The 19,891-nt window shown below is 55.0% G+C and overlaps 5 protein-coding genes and 1 non-coding gene across 6 annotated transcripts; 3 read left to right on the top strand and 3 right to left on the bottom strand.

Annotated features, from left to right (window-relative positions):
• Nucleotides 1–8,323: 8,323 nt before the first annotated feature.
• Nucleotides 8,324–9,277, top strand: N657DRAFT_566357 (uncharacterized protein; the record flags this gene model as incomplete). The annotated part of the gene is made up of 1 exon (XM_062788421.1): nt 8,324–9,277. One exon carries the CDS (start codon nt 8,324–8,326, stop codon nt 9,275–9,277), a length of 954 nt encoding a protein of 317 aa, XP_062650833.1.
• Nucleotides 9,278–10,659: 1,382 nt separating this feature from the next.
• N657DRAFT_661317 (U6 snRNA-associated Sm-like protein LSm2) lies at nt 10,660–12,108 on the top strand (the record flags this gene model as incomplete). Its single annotated transcript, XM_062795090.1, has 4 exons — nt 10,660–10,673; nt 11,150–11,297; nt 11,431–11,533; nt 11,590–12,108. The coding sequence occupies 4 exons, from the start codon at nt 10,660–10,662 to the stop codon at nt 11,619–11,621; spliced, it is 297 nt and encodes a 98-aa protein (XP_062650832.1). The 3' UTR covers nt 11,622–12,108.
• Nucleotides 12,109–12,261: 153 nt separating this feature from the next.
• N657DRAFT_t38 lies at nt 12,262–12,364 on the top strand. The gene has a single exon. It is a non-coding gene; the product is annotated as a tRNA-Met (tRNA).
• A 266-nt stretch (nt 12,365–12,630) lies between these two features.
• Nucleotides 12,631–15,557, bottom strand: N657DRAFT_611328 (DRMBL-domain-containing protein; the record flags this gene model as incomplete). The annotated part of the gene is made up of 2 exons (XM_062790362.1): nt 15,220–15,557; nt 12,631–15,159 (listed from the first exon to the last, which is right to left on the bottom strand). The coding sequence occupies exons 1-2, from the start codon at nt 15,460–15,462 to the stop codon at nt 12,631–12,633; spliced, it is 2,772 nt and encodes a 923-aa protein (XP_062650831.1). The 5' UTR covers nt 15,463–15,557.
• Nucleotides 15,558–15,700: 143 nt separating this feature from the next.
• On the bottom strand, nt 15,701–17,867 carry N657DRAFT_611326 (translation initiation factor eIF-3, subunit D). Its single transcript, XM_062790361.1, has 3 exons — nt 17,508–17,867; nt 16,212–17,439; nt 15,701–16,152 (listed from the first exon to the last, which is right to left on the bottom strand). The coding sequence occupies exons 1-3, from the start codon at nt 17,734–17,736 to the stop codon at nt 15,864–15,866; spliced, it is 1,746 nt and encodes a 581-aa protein (XP_062650830.1). The 5' UTR covers nt 17,737–17,867; the 3' UTR covers nt 15,701–15,863.
• A 304-nt stretch (nt 17,868–18,171) lies between these two features.
• On the bottom strand, nt 18,172–19,854 carry N657DRAFT_566946 (uncharacterized protein; the record flags this gene model as incomplete). The annotated part of the gene is made up of 5 exons (XM_062788469.1): nt 18,172–18,259; nt 18,348–18,833; nt 19,056–19,529; nt 19,583–19,670; nt 19,728–19,854. 5 exons carry the CDS (start codon nt 19,852–19,854, stop codon nt 18,172–18,174), a joined length of 1,263 nt encoding a protein of 420 aa, XP_062650829.1.
• Nucleotides 19,855–19,891: the final 37 nt, after the last annotated feature.

The raw sequence follows: 19,891 nt of genomic DNA, 5'->3' as shown, positions 1-19,891 counted from the left end.
ACAAGGAGAGGCCACTGCTCTTGCTTCGTCTGCCGCTGCGGCGCGCAAAGCTTGATTCAGGCAGAGCAGTTGCGCTTAACCGGTTGGGCAGACTACTGCCAACCAGCCTTCCATCAAGCAAGCCGCCCAAGCCCCTCCCGATCCTTCACCGATGAGATACACATACATCTATTCAGACAAATCGTGTGCGTGGAATGTTCCTGCAAGAGGCGGGTGCTCGGCACTACCAGGGCCTCTTGGTTGCATCCTTTAACCTTTCATCCTCTGCAGTGACGTTGTGTTATCCCATGTCATTCCATAATTTGTTGTCCCGCTCGGGTGCTGCTTTGGTGGGAGACACAATATCCCCCCGCGGCCGGTCCAATCTGCAGTGACCACAAGTCTGGCGAGTGGGCGGGACTCGCCTGCAATGCTATGCTTTCCCTTCTCGTATGCGTCGGATGGCAACCGGTGAGTTCCAAGGCGGAATATACGAACACGGCCTGTGATAGGAGAGGTTGTAGTCTGCCTTGGTTCCAACGGACCAGTCTTGTATTCGTAAGTTCCTGGTCCCTTACGTGTACTGGACGATGTCCCCATCAAGTTGTGGTCCAACAAGACCCCAACCAGACACTCGAAAGACTTACACCACCACCCAGTTTTGTTGATGTGCGAGTGACTTCGTTGTGTCTGCAGGCAGTGTTCCAAGGTGTGTGGCGTCTTTGTATTCTTGGTCAGTGGCTGTGCCGGCTCATACAGAGCCTTGCAACTTTCTGTCCGAACCTGAAAGATCTTGGCAATGTCAGAAAGACGTCCCTTCGTCGTCGGCAGTGATCGGTTGCTGCTGGATTGCCATTGGTTTAGCCTGGGATCAGTATGCTTTGCTTGTGTGGAGGTTCTCAAGGAATTAGGGAGACCTGCACTTTGATTCATCGAATGCCGTTGTGATTTGCGGCTCTGATATGACTGAGTGTGGGCTTGCCTACTCACTCCCACATAAGTTCTAGGGATCCTTTCAAGTCTGGACGCAGTTACCTGTCGAAGCCCTTGAACACGACGGCATCAAGCAATCCTTGGGCAAGTACCTTGGATGGGTTCGAATCCTGAACTTGAACTTTTCCTCACAGCTTGCCTTGTTCTTGCCCTGCAATTCCAACAACAAGCGTCAGCTTGTCGTCTTGGGGGACGCATTTCTTTCTTGGCCAAACAGCCAAAACAAGCAGGGACAGGGAGTCTGATGATCGGCATTGTTGACTCGAAATGTGGCAATCAAGCCATCCTTCAAACTCCCTTTGTCAGTTCGGCCTTACGACGTTAGCAAGAACCCAGAAACTCCAACGGGCCGGGGCTCCGCGGTCCCGAACACCTCGCATGTCAAGAAAAAAAGCGCCGGTGGCATTATCCACCTAGCCATGCCATCGGACTGTCACCACAATTACCTACCAGCCAAGGAGAGAACTTCTCTTTATAGTGGTCATGAGCAGTTTGCCAACAAGCTTAGATGTATCTAGACTGTCCCTCGCTACCTGGTAGGTGACGGGACCTTCTGGCCGTGGAATCCGCATCATTCTTCAGCTTGAGCGAACTGATTATTTCCAGGTTCATTAAGCGAAGAGCATACACACCCTCGGTCACAACCGAAATCGCAGACTTCATCCAGAAAGACTGCATCTGTATGGAGAAGCCCCCCAGGTGGATGGGGAGCTTGCTATTCCACCAGCCTGTGCGCCTGATCGTCTTATGGCATCGCGCCTCCTGCAGGGGTAAACTGGATCAACCAAACGAAACTGGTATTTTGATGCCAGCATTCCCTGGGCTGATCAAAGGCATGGATGAAAAAGGCGTATACTTTGTTTCACAAATCCACTGCGCAAGATCATCTCCCAAGAAAACTGAAGCTTTGGCGACCCGGCCATGGTATCTCAGGGCCAACACCATGTCGTAGGCTGACAAGACAACGTGAACCATTTGATGAGAACCATGAATAGGACTCTTTTCAACCGAGCATAAAAGTAGTGGCTTCGTGCTACTTTAATGATGCGGTAATCTACAAGGCACATACATGATGGATCACCTCCCTAAGATACCTAAATAAAACTCGGAGACATTTTTCAGGCAGAACGATCGGCATCCTCTGGTATCACACAAAACTCGACCGTGACATGGCCATTTTAGCGTCGGAATTTTGAGAAACAGCTGAACCCCGGAGGACGCGTGTTGGCAGTCGAGTCCTTTGAAGTCACAAGTGCCGCCACATGAGGGAAAAGATCAGACAAGACAGGGTCTGTTTCCGGGCAGGCTGGAACTACCTTCGGGGATTAAGAATCCAATGGGTAGCCTCCCGGTTCAGTATCACAACAGAAGCCTTTACAACCAAGCTGTGCTCATCCACCGAAGTAGCCGAGTCCATCATGCTGACATGACACAAACGCATGGGGAAGACAGATAACCACAGGCCTGGATATGGAATGACTGACATCAAACCCTGAGGTTAAAATACTCCTAACGCAGCCCCTTAGTCACTCTGGCGAGGCTATCACAACGGCCTCGTTCGATTGTAAGGTACCTACCTACCTATGTAGGTACTTGTATGAAGAAATATCCAATCCAGGCGGGCAGGGCGGAGGATAGGTGTAGTTACCAGGCACCTTAGGTATGAGGATGAGTGTCTCACTGCCTATATCGGCAAGATGACGCGAGCTCCGGATCTTGGGATTGGGCAGTTCTCATCAGGGCTCCGAGGGCGTCTACATCATGTGATCATCTGCCCGAAGTAGATTCTGGGAATGAAGGGACGGTGTGTACCCGGCGGATACAGGAAATTGACTTTGGATGTGGGTAAATATGCTCGTTGCTTTGGCAAGAACCATGGGGGAGATCATCGAGAGAAATTGTTGCACATCAGGTCTAACCAATCCAGGGGGTTACAGATTGTAGTACCTCCTTATGGGCGTCGTCTAGTGATTGCCCAGGCTGAGCCATCCACATCGAAAACCAGAGACATGGCTCCTTGCACGGCCCACACAATCCGGGGGCAATGACCACATAGGCAAGGAATTTTGTTCCAACGGGAACAGCCTTGCGCCTGATCCGTTGGTGTAGTGGGGAAGAGGCTGTGATGCCGCGTGACAGAGCTACCCATTGGTTGACGACACACAGAAGACTCATCATCAAAACTGCGACTCCGCGCTTTACGATGCGCTCTTGCTATCGCGCCGGCCGATCCCGGTCATGCACGAGGCCATCTGTGAGAAAAAACTGAGAAAAGACCACGGTACAGGAGACTGCCGCAACTCATATTCTGCTGGGCGGCGCCTGGGGCAGATAAAAGCCCTGATATTATGATGACAAAATACATGTGGTGGTTCTCGAGCGTTGCAGCAAGAAACTTTGGATCTGGATACAAGTGACAAGGGTTAGGGTATATGCGCAGACGTGGAAATGCTCAGACTGGGCGACTTCTCACCTTGCTCAAAGTCCTGAAAACGGACTGTCAGTCTATCACTGAGTGATCACAGCTGCAACTAATGCTATCACTTTAGTACGGGATTGGGCGAGGGATGGAGCTCCCTCACTGTTGGGGTTTGACATGATTTGGAATCAAAAGATTACCTTACTCTCATACCTACGCAGTAGTTAGATATCTGATGTGGGGAAGTCTTCCACATCACTGTTCTCGGTCGCTCAGAAGCTTGTTAGGCAGTTTCATGAACCCACCCATCCGGGATGTTCATGCTTTGTTCCTTTTGAGCGGCCAGCAGCGGAGCTGCTGTGGTATTGAGGAATGTCACAGAGCCGTTTGAATTCGAACCGTGGTTAAGAGGACAAGAATTGGCTTGAGTTACTCAGACTCATTTATCGTCCTTCTTAGCCATACCTTTGAGCCAACATGAGATTTCAAGGTGGGCACAAGTCTGTCCAAACCCACGAGAATATAAATATGAGCTATGAACTCTAAGCAGCAGGTTGGAGAGACAGAAAGTTTGTTGGACAGGTCTGACAACTGGCCCTGTGGCTCTGCTCGAATGGCGTATACAATTGAGGTGGCTTCGTCACCTGATCGGGATTGGGGCTCATGCACAAAACGCTATCCCTGAGTTACGGCCCTTCATGTTTGTGATTAATGCTCTGGGTCCACATCAGGCATTGACAGATTAATAAGAGTTTCAACTCAGTTCAGCACGATAATCCTTCGTCATTCTGCGTCCAGCCTCGGTTACGCTCGCGGTCGGCTCTCTTGGCCGATGGCACACATCTTGCCCTGAACTGCGGCTGTCTTGTCTATTCTCACCTCTATTTGTGTAACTCTTGTAGGAGGTAAACCAAGAGAGGTAGTTACTAGCTTATCTTGAGCTTGTCCCGTTCTGCTAGACGGCATTCGCTTGTCGTTCTAGAAAGCCTGATGAACAACAAGTGTTACGCTGTCACAACTGACCGCCTGCCGGCTCATTGGAACCTTGCCATTGATGGTATGTGGGTGGGTGAGACGGATGGTTGGTCAGGATGCGGGGCCCACACCGACTTTTTGGCTGGAGCCTGATGTGCTGGCACTGCTCTCTCCACGCCCGGTCCCTGGTCCGGCATCCGGCTCCGACCAAAACCACCCACACCTTCACGCCAGATCCAGTGCATGGCAATCCATAATCTCAAGTTTGGCCCAGTCTGATTGATGTTGCGCCCTTTGCGAATCGACCTCATCCATTTCCGGACTGCGCCTCTTGTCGAATTCGTGGATCACGGGGGGGTCGGGGCGAAACGGGGTTGCCGTTCTGGGCCAGTCCATAGGGCTGACTTTCTGGTCACGGGTCCAGGCGTTTATCGGCGTCAGTGAAGACGGCTGTCTGTCCCAGAATAAGAGCAGCTTGACTCGAACCTGATAATGTCGTTGCTTGGCCTATATTTGGTAGCGGCCTGAAGAGCACAGCAGGAGTCTGGTGAGTTGTCAGCAGCGGTGGGAGTGACGGGATTCATTTGCCGATCACCGGTGAAGAAGGCATCGTGCCGATTACAGGCAGAGAGGCTCGAGAAGGGTCGCGCCCCGATCTCCGACTGGAGGGACGGCAGCGAACCCGCGTTACACCTCTATGTGTTGACAACCCTGCTGTTCAAAGTGTCATCAGGACCCCCGAGTCTGATTGAACTGCAGTGTACGCCGTTCGAAGTCCACAGAAGTCCTCAAGCTCCTCCAAGCTCTGACTGAGGTGTCTTGGCAGCGCCGATGAGCGCGTGTGTCACGCCATTATCGACGGTAGAAGCAAAGACAAAGCTTGGGTGTAAAACTGTGGCCATGGATCTGCCATCGCGGCGGCTGACTGTAGGTTCAAATAGGTAGGTATCGATGCCCGTTGTTTGCTGCAGTGCCGAACTTCGGCTGTATTGAATAAAACCGCATCACAGCGGTCCTTGGGCATCAGACGCGCAGCCGGCGAAGCCAACGCGTCGTTGGTGATTTCATCTTGGCAAAATGTTCCAATCACTTGTCCAGGGTTCCTCTCGGGCCGCTTTTTCTGAAGGCTGCACCGACCCCTCCCTGTCGACCGGGACCTTCAACCCCGCCAGCCACCTTGGAAGCCAGCTGCAAAATTCCTGTGGGCGCTCCACTTCGCTAGCTGATTCCCGTCATCCAACCAAATCCTGCTGTTAAAGCAGGCGGGCTGCGCCCTCAAATCATCGCTCGGCCCTCTTCCCTCGTCTCTCCTCTTTCCCTCGCACAACCAATCATCCACCCCCGGCCAATCGCCCTCTCCACCAACAAGCTGCGAGTACCGCAGCGCAGCCGTCCAAACAGACCCAAAAATTTCATCAAATCAACGGACAGTTTTGCAGAGTCCAATAAGGGCTGCCAGAACAGCGAAACAGTCTCGCGCTCAGCGGCACGTCATTTCGTGAGATCGGGAGTCGCTCGACGCCTCGCTTAGTCACCCCATCCGCGCCGAAGCGCCAGGCTTGCCGCCTTCGCAGCGAAGCCGTAAAGCCCGGACCAGCGACACCAGGTCAGGTGAAGTCGGGATTTCACGAAGCTGCCACTCATCCTTGGCGCATTCGCCAGCCAGCAAAGCTCAGACAGGTGACGTTCGTGCTCCCTTTCCATTTTTGCACTACTTGTTCGTGTTCCGCCGCCGCACCCGCCGCCGCACCCGAACCCAGGCTTTGAGTTCTCAGCCCGAACATTGGGTCCGCGTCGCAGAGCTGGCCGGGTTTTCTTTTCTCTTCGTCAGATGATGCAATGCGCAATCCAGCCTCCCCTCCGCCTTGCTGGGTTGCTTGCCAGCACTGGCAAGGCGGACAATCGCAGGGATATCTATCTAGCTCGGACTTTTGGACATAAAGAGACAAAGCCAACTCACACGTTGTCACAGGCACGTCTCGATTCGATTTTGCGGTCGGAAGATCTCCTTGGTAGCCCGCTCTTGAGCGACTCAAGTTCCGAAATAGCTTGTAGCTTCATTTCTGGCCAGTCAACGGCCGAGCGCAAGAGGTTCCCAAGACCTCGACAACTAGCACGACAAATCAGCACCTGTCGCAAGCGACATCAGTTACAGGGAATAAACCACCAGCCTGGACACCTATCACTGGCCTCAGCCTTTGTTTCAGTCTCACCATTGGCCCTGTCCCGGTCCCGTGATAATTCCCGCCTGCGGAGCGCAATTAACACGATAACACCGTCGTTCAATCAACGGCCTGGGTCTTTCAGATCTGCTGCGGTTTCAACTTTGAGTGCAGCCGCCGGTACTGGCATAACCTCAAACGAGATTGACGCCCTGCTCAGTGCACGACAGCGGCTCATCGACGGTGGTGTAAGTACCCCTTCTGACCTTCCTGCTATTTCAAGTTTCTGGGCTTCTGGAACCCTCGCCATGCTCTCGCCTTGGCGGCGACGCATCTGGTCTTTCCTGCTACTTCATGCTATCGCTCAACCAATCCCTTGGCGCGCTTGTCAAGCTCTTTTATCCTTTCTGTACCCAGCAATACTTGAATCGCCCGGAGTTTTTTTTTGCCGCTTTAACTTCTCGCATCATTTGTGGGCGTTGCTGACCGACAACCAGCCTGAACGTCGAAGGTCCTCTATCCGGCCGAGATAGATCCAAACAACGGCGGCAGAACCTGACGGTGCGTACCTGTGCTATTTCTTTTCTTCATTTCACACTACCATCTCACATGTCTCACCCCAACCCGAAAACACCATATTCGACAACTCCAAGTTCCTAGTTCCCTACATACACAGAACTCCCCCACATCATCGGGTATTCTTGGACTTCCCCACCTTCTCAAGCGCTCTGGTGCCACATGCTGCACCTTTCCCATTCTCTTCTTGGCCCGCACAGCGTTTCGAGCTGCAGGTTAAAGACAGCGGCAAGAACTGCATGCTGAGCGTAGTTCTGCACCGAACCTGGCGCTTCTGTCTTGCTTGCCGGCCTTTTGGGACACATGGACTCCGGTGCAGCTCGCTTTTACGGAGTGGAGGGTGCACAGTCAAAATCAACGCAGCGGCAGCCCAAATGCCGGGCTGCCTCACATCTCGGTTTGTTGGTGTTGCTGTCCCGGCTGGGTTTGTGGTGATGAGCTGGCTGTCATGGTGGGCCTGCTTCATGCATATCCCGTCATGCATGCCAGCGCATCAAACTTGCCCTGGCCCAAGGCGGCAAACGAAAATCCTCCCCGCCACATAGAAGCACCTCAACTTTCCTCACTCATATGCCCGATAACCGATGAATTAACGCATGGGTCGTTAGAATTAGGAAAGCACATTGTGGCAACACTGCTGGACTTTGTCTCGTCAGCAGACAGTGCACCTGCGCGACCGCTTGTGGGCATTTGCTTCGGTTTCCGACCTCGGCGAATTTCCAGACTTGTCTGTTCACAAACAGCCAAGCTGTCTCCGAAAAACCCCATCCACACTCACGTGGCTGCTCTTGTCCACGCCATCTTCTGTCAGGCTTGGGACTGAGCCACCCAAGTTTCGCCTTGCAACGACATCAGCCTGCATATGGTGCGGTGCGACCAATTGCGCAGCTCCGTTAGCATCCCATCGAGTGCCAACGCATTGCTCGATTAGATTGAGTGTGCACCTCCAGCCCAACCCACTGGTACAAAGTGACTTGAGGTTGTCGGCTGTCCCTTGACCTCTCAAAGACTGGGAAGCTTCGAAGAAGCCTTAACAGCCTTGCTTGAGTACCTGGGTCCAACCCGACTGGTATCTCGGCATCTTCATCATCATCAAGATCTTATCTAGATCTACTGCAGTCTGCCTCCGCGTTATTGGATCTTTTACCCCTTCACACGTCCGCAGTAGCGCGATTGTCTATCAGTTCTGGCTCGGCAGTTTGTCGGGACCACTCCGACGATGATGGAATACGCCCAATACCAGCAGCAACCCCAAAGCGCACACTCACAACCACACATTCAGACAGGGTATCCGACATCTGCAGGAGGCAATAGCATCACATCACCGTCAACTCAGCACCTTTCCCAGACATCACCGATCCTCCCGTCACAGCAACATCAGCCGTCGCCGACACAGCCCCACAACATGTATCAGGCGCAGTATGCGGTACCTCAACAGGGCATTCACTATGGTATGCCGGGGATTCAAGCTGCGGCCATGGCTGCCACTGCAGCCGCGTCTGGGTCTTCGTATCCATACATGGCATCGGATCCAAGCATGCAGCAGTCGCCGAGGTTGTCGGGGGTCGGCCCTAAGAAGGACGCCCGGGCCGGGCCGCGGTCGCCGCAGCAAATGACCAACATGCCTCAGCAGCGGCGGCTCAGCCAGGTGGCGAGCCCTGGCGTCCCGAACGGACCGACAATGCTGAACCATGGTGGGCCGCGCTCTGCAGTGCCGCCCCCGATGACAGCTGCGCAGCAGATGCCGCCGCCACAGTCGCCCGAGATGCCGTCCGGAACCGTGGAGGAGTCGCCGCTGTATGTGAACGCGAAGCAGTTCCACCGGATTCTCAAGCGCAGGGTTGCCCGGCAGAGGCTGGAGGAGGCCCTTCGACTGACTAGCAAAGGTCGCAAGCCCTACCTCCATGAGTCGAGGCATAACCACGCTATGCGCCGGCCACGCGGGCCCGGTGGTCGCTTCCTGACGGCTGAGGAGGTTGCGCAGATGGAGAGGGAGAAGGGAGGCGGCGGATCCGGAGACAAGTCCGAAGGGTCGGATCAAATCGCGAATACCAAGACAGCGACGGGAGCGACGAAGCGCAAGTCTGAAGGCAATAGCGCGTCGAACACGGCGTCCAAGAAGTCCAAGCGAGCAGCGTCGACGCCCGAGGATGAGGAGGACGAGGACGACTGATGGGTTGTGATAAGTGGGCAGAAGTCGAAAGGGAGAGACGTAGTCGGAGCGATATACCCCCCGTTTTCGTATGTTCTGAGACATGTCACGAAGTTACGACAGCCCACCCCACTCTTATCTATCTAAACCGGGATCGCTTGCGCGGAAGTACGGGACAAACTCCGGCAAGTATCCTTGGAGTGCTTGCGAGATGGTGTGTGTTGATTGATTGTTTAGCTGTTGCTTTCTCCTGTTTCCTTAGCAGACTGGGCAACAATATGCTGGTTTTTTGTTTCCTGTGCATCAACACAGCAGCCTTCGGGGGAAACGCTCGCTCGTTTCTTAGCGGGAAGAGACGGTTGTTTTTGGCTTTTCTGTTCTGGTTGGGCAAAGCGCGTATTTCCGTCTCGAATACCACGATACACTTGGCCTCACAGCATATCAACGAACAAAGAGCATAGCATTTTAGCGATTCCCAGTTTGGCAGGCAGGTCGGCTATATCCAATGGAGGGTTGGCGGGGGGTTGTTTTCCTAGGACGGATGGCCGACGGTTGGGAGAGATCTCCTCTCTTTTCGCAATGTGTTCTGGAAAGGGAAGAATGTATGCATCATGGATGGATTGATGGGTTACGACGGATACCCCTTCCCCACCACTTATTAGCCCCCCTTTAGTAGATGGACGGATTTACATTCTGTTTTCTCTTCTTAGGTTATTTTACTATACTTTTCTCCAATCTCTTTCTCCGTTTTGGCGAGGATACCTACCTTGGTTTTACGGTTCGCTGTGAGAGTTTTAGAGGATTGGGTCTGGATACCAACCTTGACAGAATGGCGACTCGCGATGGGAAGAAAATGGGGGAGGAGATACCGTAAGAGAAAAGAGGACACAATAACAAGTTCGAGCAATAACAATACATGAGGATTCACCCGGGTTCTGTGGCAGGTTGGGTCAAGTCCTGACAATTAACTCCCCATGCCCCTGGCTACCGCGAGCGGGCCGCCAGATGACGTGCGGGCGGGAGAGGTTGCCAGCCGATTTGATGATGGTAGTGTGTGAGTCTAGGGACGGAACGGGGCGAGTAACCATTCGGAAAAAGTTCGCGGTGATGAGCACTCCATTGGTGGCTAGATAGCTGTACTTACAAGCCAAGCTTTGGAGTGAACCCATCCAGAAGCAGCGACATGGTTAGCTCCAGGTTGTTGCTTTTCCAAAAATCCAGGGCGGTGCCACCGCAGTGCCGGGAGTGCCAAGAGGAAGTGGGTCGAGTTCACCGCCAAGAACCGGATCTGGTCCCATGGCACTGGCTGCGAAGCTCGGCAGCTGCACCCGCTGAGCTGAACATCAACAGTGCAGTGCCCGTCTTGTCGCTCATTTTGCTGACAACAGCACTAACGGTCAAAAATGTTGTTCTTCAGGTATGTTCTCTTTCTGATTTTGGTGCCTTTTGTCAGCTCTTCTTATCTCAGTTGAACTTCGCCCAAATCGTCTCCTCTGCGACCTCGGTCGAGTTCGGAGCCATGGCATTCACCCATCAATTTCGTGAGCAGGCGACGAGCAGTGCAGAGAGCTTCTCATCCAAAGCTTTTTTCATGTCACTACCCAGGCCTATCATGATGACATACGCACTATCCTGGGCAATGCCGCCGTCCTCGAGGCTCATCCGCTCTCATTCTCATCTCCTGCTCGCACCTCAAGTGAGAGCCATACAGCCTTTGCCTTGTGCCTGGAGGGGATGAGACACAAATGCTCCCTGCTCTTCCCGATCTATCTAGCTCACACCGGCCAATTTTATAAAGCCTTTCTGTTCCTCGAGCTCCCTCTCAATCTACCTCCTCCCAGCTGATTATCCCAAACAGTCAGCCAACGCCGGATGCTGACAGCCACCACTCAGCTTCTTCAAGACCCTCATCGACCACGAGGTCACGGTCGAGCTCAAGAACGACATCCAGATTCGCGGCGTCCTCAAAAGTGTCGATCAGTACCTCAACATCAAGCTCGACAACATCCAGGTGCTCGAGGAGCTTAAGTACCCGCATATGGTAAGCTTCTACTCCGCGTCGCGACACCCCTCTTTCACTCTGTTTCTTGCCATGTGAGCCTTTATCATGAAGGGCAGGCTCGGTGAACACATGCATTAGAGATGGATATTGCTAACGGACGTCTGCCTGACAGAGCGCCGTCAAAAATGTGTTTATCCGCGGCTCGGTCGTGAGGTATGTGCATCTGCCGGCCAGTGCCGTCGATGTGCCGTTGTTGGAGGACGCTACGAGGAGAGGTACGTTATTTCTGCCCGCTGAGATGCCGTTGTCTGGTGGACTAACTCTAGAGCAGAAGCTGCGAATCAAGCGGGGAAGAGTAAATGAGAGGGTCCAGGCGTGACGAGCCTGGGTTATGGCTGGAGGGAATTATGAGGAGTAGGCGTGCTCGGGCATCCTGAACAGAGCGCTTCGGTGTTGCAACGCGACTGATGGGCCGGCCATCCGGTTGGGCTTGGGCTGGGTGATGGCCATCGGTGCGAACAGAGATACTGAGTGCCTGGACTTGACAGCCTTGAGATTCGAGGCATGATAAGCTGTCAATTCCCCGCAAGGAGAACCTGACCGTTGCCGTGCTGGTCTATGCACACATGTCACTAAATCCCCAGGGGATGCGATTTATTTGGGACCCTCATGTCTGAGTTGCCCCGCTGCATCGTCTATCCCGCCAGCCTCGGGTTCTTGAAGGCTCTCGACCAATAGCCTACCGTAAATGCGGGCGTCCACAAGGAGCTCAACAAGGCTCCATCAAGTCCACAGTTCCATCCATATAACTATCTAGAACTCCACAAAAACGAGATTCCATCTCAGCCACCACATTACCATACCCTCTTCATGTGTTCATATGCACCCCCTCACTCCGCCCTTTCCCGGCCATAGATTCCCTCAACCCCCCTCCACAGAGCATATGGGACCTTCTCACAACCGCCGCCGCCAAAGAAGCAAACCAAACACACCCAACTCCACCGGGAGCTTGGCTCAGTTGGAAGAGCGCAGGTCTCATACTAAGCTATGATCCGGTCATAGATCGGGATATCCTGAGGTCGTGAGTTCGAGCCTCACAGTTCCCATGCGATGAGTGGAACAACTTGGGAAACATGGTATGTTGTTTTTGCTTCCTTCCCCTCAGGTGAGAATCTCGAAAAGGCATTTGTGTTACGAAAATGTAACTTGTTCTGCCTTTTGAGATCAAGTTTGCAGATCATGCAACGGTATCTTTGGGTTTCTCCTGGTCATGATTGTGTCGAGCATTTTCCATAAGTTATCACAAGCCAGCTGTGGCAGTACGGATCCGTATATCGACAACCGTTCCCTATCACGCTAAACTAACCACCATCTACCAATAGACCCCTCCTCCCCTGCCATCCTTCCCATCCCACAGCTCCCCCTTCCCCCGTCGTCCCTCACCCCTATGCTCCTCTCCCTCCTTCTCATCAAAAACCCTCACCAACCCCCCTCTACGTCTCTCCCCAACCCACCGCTCGATCCACCCCTTCATCCTCCTCCGACTCGCCTCGCTCCCCACATTGACAGTCGGCACGACCCTCTCGATCCGCAACGCCATCACAAACAGCGCCAGCTCTCTGAAGCTGCTGTGCTCGCTATACGGCACGCCAAAGCACATGGCCTCGCTCGAGCTCCCCCGCTGCGGGACTAGGTCCCCCGCCGCGAACTTGGTTTTCCACCCGAGTCCGTGCAGCAACTGCGCGGTAGGCAGCGAGCTGGGCGGGAGGTTGGCGCCTACCGAACCTATCCCCAATCCTCCACCGCTGCCGCTCTTCGCCCCACCAGAAGAAGCTGCGGAGGGGCGATAATTCCACCCCGACGGTCTAAACCCCACCACCCTTCCAAACTCGCCTCGCGCCTTGTACCCCTCGAGATAGTCGGCCAGCGTCTCGGCGCGGATCTCCATGATCATTTGCATGTGAACCTGGGCCTCGGCTGGGTCCGACGTCAGCAGGGACGCGAGCTCTGCGTCGTCCAGCTGCTTGCACATGCGAATCTTGGCCGGCGTGGCGTAGATCTTGGTGCGCAGCGCCTTGGCGATGGCGATGCAGATACGTTCTTTGCCGATGCTGTAAGTGCCGCAGACCACGAGGAGGCGGTTGGGGTGGTATTGCTGTTGGCGGCTGGTGAGGGCTGTGAAAGCGTTGGGGATGGGTGGAGTGGAGGGTTTGGTGGAAGAAGGGGAAGCCGCGGTAAAGAACTTGCTGACGTCTTGAGTGCTGGAGTTGGCGCCTCGACGTTGACGGCGCAGCAGAGACTCCCACTCGCGGTCGTCGTTGGCAAGGAGGGATTTGTTGAGGAGCGCGCAAAGCTCTGCACAGGCGGTGATCACTTCGTGTTGTGGCGGAAAGGAGTAGCGCGGGTTCAGGTAGGTTGTGTCGAGATAGCAGACGTCTATCTTTTGCTGCTTCGTCTGCCCCGTGATGGCGTCGACTGTCTCCGGGCGCAGCTTCGGATGTTCGACATGGGCAGGACAGGCGCGGAAGTCGCCGCAGTGCAGGATCCGCTGTGTCCTCCCGGGGGTCGTCTTTTCGAACAGGAACAGAGAACTGCCCGGGCAGTGATTCGCCGGGATCATGGTGACGGTGACCCCGTTGGTTTCAGGCACCGGCACAGTCTCTTCGAATTCCAGCTCGACGACGTACTTAGCTGCCGTCTTCAGTTGCGACTTGACCAGTGACCCGGTAACTTTGCTGCAATAGATGGGCCCATGGGTCCAGTTCGCTGTCAGGCCCATGTAGTGATCGCTGTGGAAGTGGCTCAGGAAATATGCCTTACAACCCTCGACGGCGCCATATCGAAAGGCGTCGACGCAGATGAAAAATCCAGGCATGAACTTGTAGAACGGACAGGTCCGCTTGTAGGCAGGCATACCTCTCGACGCCGTCTCCGCCGCGGCAGCCGAAGCCCAAGCGGCATCCTCGGCATGGCCGGACATGAGCTTTGTGAACGCCGAGTTCGACGTCCCCTCTCCCGCGTCGTCCCCTAGACTGATGGGGTTCGCCTGCCCTGGCCGGGCCACTGCAGCTTTCGCAAACCGTTTGCCCACGGCTGCAGCCTCAGCCTCGATGACAGCGTCAGGCGGGTTCGGCAACGGCGTCGGGTTGCCGTCCAAACAGGAATTGACGTGAGCTGCCGCCTGGTCTGGCGTCGCTCCACCAAGACTGCCGTTGCAGACAGGACAACTCTCCACCATGGACTCGTCGTCGACTTCGCCACTCGCTTCGTATTCCCCGCCCTCCTCCTCAGCCTCTAACCTCGCCTGCTCTTCCATGTATCGCATTGCTTCCAGCTCCTCGCCGGTAAAGTCGTCGTCTTCGACTGCGTCGTCAATGTCGGCGACGTCACCTCCGAGCTCCGTTCCCGAGGTCTGCTGCCTCAGAAGCGGTACATCCCTGGATAATGGTCCTCCATTGGTAAGCTTTGCCGGTCCAGGACCTGAGTCTCTCTCGTCACAATCATCAAGCGTAGGCGGCGGCGATCTCACCCTTGATGTGGCCGGCTTTGGCTCGTTTTCCTTGTTGTCGTCGTGGTCCTCCCGGTCGGACGAGGAATCGTCCAGGAACGGATTGGCCGCCTTCCTTTTCGTCACCGCGGCCGGTGTACGGAACATCCTATTCTGGTTGCCCTCCAGAACCGATCCATTGCGCGACTTCCCTGTCCCGACTGCCCCTTCTGACTCAGACCTCAACCCTTCCCCTACCTCTGAATCGCAACCACCAGGACTCAGTCTCCGCCTCTTGACAGGCCCTCCGGCCTCATTATACCTTCCCTCTGACTGACGATCATCCCCATCCCTCTCGCTGTCTTTCTCGCCATCAGGAGGCGTCGCCTCATAAATATCTTCCCCTTGTACCTCCTCCCCTGACCTTTGAGCCTCCTCTTCCTCTCCACCACACCCCGCAACACCACCAATCACCTCGCCACCGATGAACAATCCATCCTCATCACCAGAAATCTTCTTGAAGAAGCTCAATATGCTCTGATTCGGCTTCGATTTCGAGTTACTGGTTTTGGACTTGGTCGCGGTGGCAGACGGAGTCGAGGGGACAGAGTTTCGGGAGGTTGTCTTCTGTGGTGTGTTTAATTGTAGTCGAGATTGGGACAACTTTTGTTTCGATTTCGTATTTGACGTCGATTTTAATCTCGCGGCCGATGCCATTGTCTTGGGTGTGGTATTCCAATGACCTTAACAGAGTCGCTACGCAAGTCATGAGGGCTGTACGGAATAGTGAAGATGGTGGCGTTGGAAGCTGGACAAACGCGATCTGCGAAAAAGGGCGGGGTGGTTGAAAACGCTACTGGAGTCGCGCTGTCACGTGTGGTTCTATTAAAACTCTCTGAGCAGCAAAAAAGGGGCACCTCCGCACAATCCCTTAAGTGTTCACAAAGCACACAAAGACAGGATGAAATTGAGTGATGGCAGGCGCCGAGCTTCGAATTATCCCGGATATTGGCTGGAACTTGGTCGACATAAAGAGCCATCTGGAATACCAGTCTATTTCACTTTTACCCCCCCTTCTTCTGACCACCCTTAGGTGGGACTCAGTATCCCTTTGTCGTTTACTCCTCCTCAGCCTCAGCCTCCGCCTCAGGCTCCGGCCCCTCATCATCCTCATCCAGCCCACCAACCGGCACCTCGTACAGCCGCAGGATGCTCTTATTGGGATCCTTGACGAGCACGTACTTGCCCTCGTCGCGCTGCAGGCACATGTCGGCGATGGTGCGCACGATACCCCACCCATTAGACAGCTGCAGATTCATCTGGTTGGCAAAGTCCTTGGGCTTCCAGCCGATGACGCCGAGCACGACGTGCTTGTCGTTGACCTTGGGCGATGCGCGGGAGACGAAGCTAAAATTGTCCAAGTCAGTAGAGGTTACCAAGTTACAAGGGCGTAGAGAGGGACGCACCCCAGCTTCATGACATCGGCCTTGGCCAAAATGCTCTGCACCGTCCACCGCGCCAGCTTGCAGCTATTGTTCTTCATCTCGGTGGCCACGACGGCACCGCGCTGCGACACCAGCTTGGTGCGCCAGTCCAACGCGCCACCGCTGCCTTGCGCCTTGTTGTCAAACTCGTTCAGTGCGTGGATCGTGACAAATTGGTCCTCGCCATTATTGGGGTTCTTTTGCACCGCGTCCAGCTCGGTGCGCACCACCAAGTATGTCGGGTCCTCCTCGCTGGTAGACAGGTCAAACCGCCGGTACTTGTATGCCTTGGACGCGGGTGGCTCCGTCTCATCGGACGCGCTGTAAAAGGGGTTCTCGTGGGGCATATCGACCTTTTGGCTCTCGATCACAACCTGATTGGCAAAATTGTGGTTGATGTAGGTAGCCTCCTCGGCAAGCGCGGGAGGCTGGTTGATGATCTCCTTAGAGCCCTCGGAAGCCTCGAGCGGCGCATCGTGCGCGTTCTCGTTGACCGTGACCATGTCGAGCGCCGCGTTGTCCCGCTTGTCGAGGAAAACCTTGTTGCCTTGGCGGACAATGACAATGTCCCACGGGTAGACGGACCGCGGAGCGCACATGAGCATCGACAGGATGCTATCTGTGGCGAAAATGCTGGCCTCGTCCTTCTCGGCGAGCTCCTGGATGATGGGATCCGACGACGTCGTGACATTGTACACTGCTCGGTCCACCACGGCCAGCTTGCGCTCGGCGTTCTTGACGGGCGGCTTGTCGTAGGACCGGTCGTAGTAGTACAAGAAGCCGTAGCTGTCAATGTCCTCGCCCTCGTCAGTCTCCAGGTTGAGCTTGCTGAGGCGATTGAAGTCAATCTCCTCGAGAAGCTTCCAGTCGGGACGGATGTTGATTGAGGCATCACGGTTGCGCTGCGGCTTGTCGTAGTCCTTCCAGCCGAAGCGGCGGCCGCGAGCACCGCCGCCCCGCGCACCACCACGGCTATCATAGCCGCCATACTGCGCTCCACCACGTCCTTGACGCTGGAACTGTTGGCGACCACCGGCCCTGCTGTCCTGTCCGCGTCCTCGCTGGCCACGCCCGCGGGTGAAGACAGCACCCCGACCAAAGCGGGTCTTGGTCGTGTCGCGGACGTTGGAGACAACAGAGAAAGAGGCCTCGTCCTCGGCAACGGGAGCGGCAAAGAGAGACGCGGAGCCGGCGCCGTACACTTGCTGGTCTAGAACAGAAAACGTTAGAACATGTTCTACGGGATCACTGCAACCCGAAGCGAAAGTAGCGACGTACCACGGTAGCTCCTATTGTACTGTTGCCTGCCACGGCCATCGCGGCCGCCGTCCTTATTCTCGGTCCAGTCGGCCATGCGGCCCAGCTTGTCACTCTTGGAAAACGGGGCATAGGGGACGCCATTGAGTGTGGTTTCGGTGGTGACGGGAGGGCCCCATGTGCCATCAGGTTCGGGCAGCGAATTGATCAGGTCGACAAGCGACGACACGCCCGCCGCTGGTTCCGCCATGGTTACTCGAGTTGATTCAGCGTCTAATTAAATCGGCTGGAAAGATAAACAAGCGCTATAGTCCGAGGCTCTGGCGTGTGGCGTCGTAGGAGGATAAGGCTCAAATCGCCTATTCATTTTGCACCTCCAAATTCTCTTCCGTGTTGTGGTGGGGTTGTGGTGTGGGGCTGCAGTCACTCTTGGAGCACTGTGTGGATAGCCGCTTTCATCTACTGTCATGCCACGGCCACAGCAATCCAGGACAACTTGTGCTACATCACAACGGAGCAACATGGATAACTTAATCTTTGTAAAAACGTTGCTTGCAACAGCATTTATCAGAGTCCCAAGTCGGCGATTGAACCACACTACTACCATACACCTCATGACCTTGATACAACAGAGCAGAAAGGCCACGGCTCTACCCAACGAGTACAGAAAGAAACATAATGCCGATCAATACCCCATCCCATAATCCCCCTTCATAGAAAAGACGTTCTCCAGCGCATCCCGCACTTCAAACTCCTCCATCACCGCTCCGAACCTGGTTTACACTATGTCAGCAATTGCATAGCCCATATCTCCGCCCCTTGACAAAGAGCAAAGAGAGGGTGAAAAAGTAAAAGACTCACCCATAACAGCGCACCTTCCCCCCCAACTCCTCCGCCAACCGCACAAAGTCCTCCCCCCTCAGCTCCCCAAGCCGCGGATGCGCGAGCACCATCCCCCACGCCATGACAGGCGTAATCTCCCCGTCCAGGTTCAGCCTTTTGCTCAGGTCCAGCAGCGTCGTCAGATCCGACTTGCTCAGCTGCCACGTGCTTCCGCCGCCTGTTCCATGGTGAGCACGCTCCCCCTGTCCAATCATGTTGCCGCCGCCTTCTTGTCCGTTACTGCTGTTGTTGGCGTTGCTGGCGGTGATTTCGGTGATATTCGTAGTAGGGTGGCGATGCTGCTGGTGGAGGAGGCCGTGATGGCTGTCTCGCCCAAACGGGATGTCCGGCGTGAGCTCGGAAAAGGGCTCCGGAGGGCACGAAGCCATCAGGGCGTGTCCGCAGGGCTCGCGAGTGCCGCGTTCGAGCATCCAGGGGAGATGGTTCATGCAGGGCTGTTCGAGCCTAGATTGTAGGGGGAAAGTGGGGAAAAGTTAGCTTGGATGCCTAGTTTCCCCGACATATATCATCGAGGCCAGCCAGTATAAAAGCCGTGCAGGGGTAAAAGCGGTGTGAGAGTGTGATGGAATGGAGATATCAGCATGGGAGAGAGGGACGAGGTTTCTTAGAGAGAGGTTGGGCTTGGAGGGTAGTGCAAAGCCATCAGCCACTCCTAGGGATCCTCACGTTAATACAAAGTCAATTCCGGCCTGCTCATAGTCCACGTTCATGTTCAGCCTCGACTGAGTTCCTGTTCCTAGTTCGACGTTCACCTGGCTCTGTCCGGAGTGCTGGTGATGGTGACCGTGGGTGTGGGTCGCGCTGTTGGGCGAAATACCGCCGCCGCGGCCTCCGCTGCCTACCGACGGCGGCGGTGGCGTGAAGACACTCGTGTTGGTAGACGCGAGGATATAGCTCCCTGCCATGCTGCCGTTGGGCGAGTAACCAACGCTAGGGTTGCTCATCGAGTCGTCCTGCACACTGCTGCCGCCCGTAAGGGATCCAACGCCAAGGCCATTCTGGGCCAGTAGGGCTCTGAGCTGCCTGTTCTCGTCGGCAAGCCGCTCCTTGTCTTGCGAGACGTTGCTGAATATCTCCTTTAGCCGGAGCACCTCGTCCTCGAGTGCCTTGATGTAGAGCTCTTTGCGCTCCCGATGGGTTCTGTTGGGGATTTAGTTGGACTCGCGGCGGTCCCGAATTCAAATGCGGCTCACCTCTGAGCCTGCCGGTTCAGCTCCTGTCGCCTGGTCAAAGCCGGTTTACTGTCTGGCTTGGGCCCGCGTCGCTTCTGTGGCTGGCCGTCTGGGGCAAACGTCAGCTTGACCCATGTTTTTGGGGTGATCAAGGCATTCAGTGGACCTCTTGTCGTCTTCTTATCATTCAAAGTTCTCAGGGAATCCAGATTCAAGGTTGATAGGGGAGTCTTGTCCTGGCCAGTCAGCCCGCCACCAAAGCTCAAGGGCTGGTTCGGTGACAGCGAAGTCATGACTGTCCGGTCAAAGAACGAAGGGCCAGGAGGCTTT

The sequence above is a fragment of the Parathielavia appendiculata genome, assembly GCF_033297405.1.
Source record: "Parathielavia appendiculata strain CBS 731.68 unplaced genomic scaffold N657scaffold_2, whole genome shotgun sequence".
Lineage (NCBI taxonomy): Eukaryota > Fungi > Ascomycota > Sordariomycetes > Sordariales > Chaetomiaceae > Parathielavia > Parathielavia appendiculata.
The sequence above is the reverse complement of the archived record's forward strand: the minus strand, read 5'-3'. Positions and strand labels throughout refer to the sequence as shown.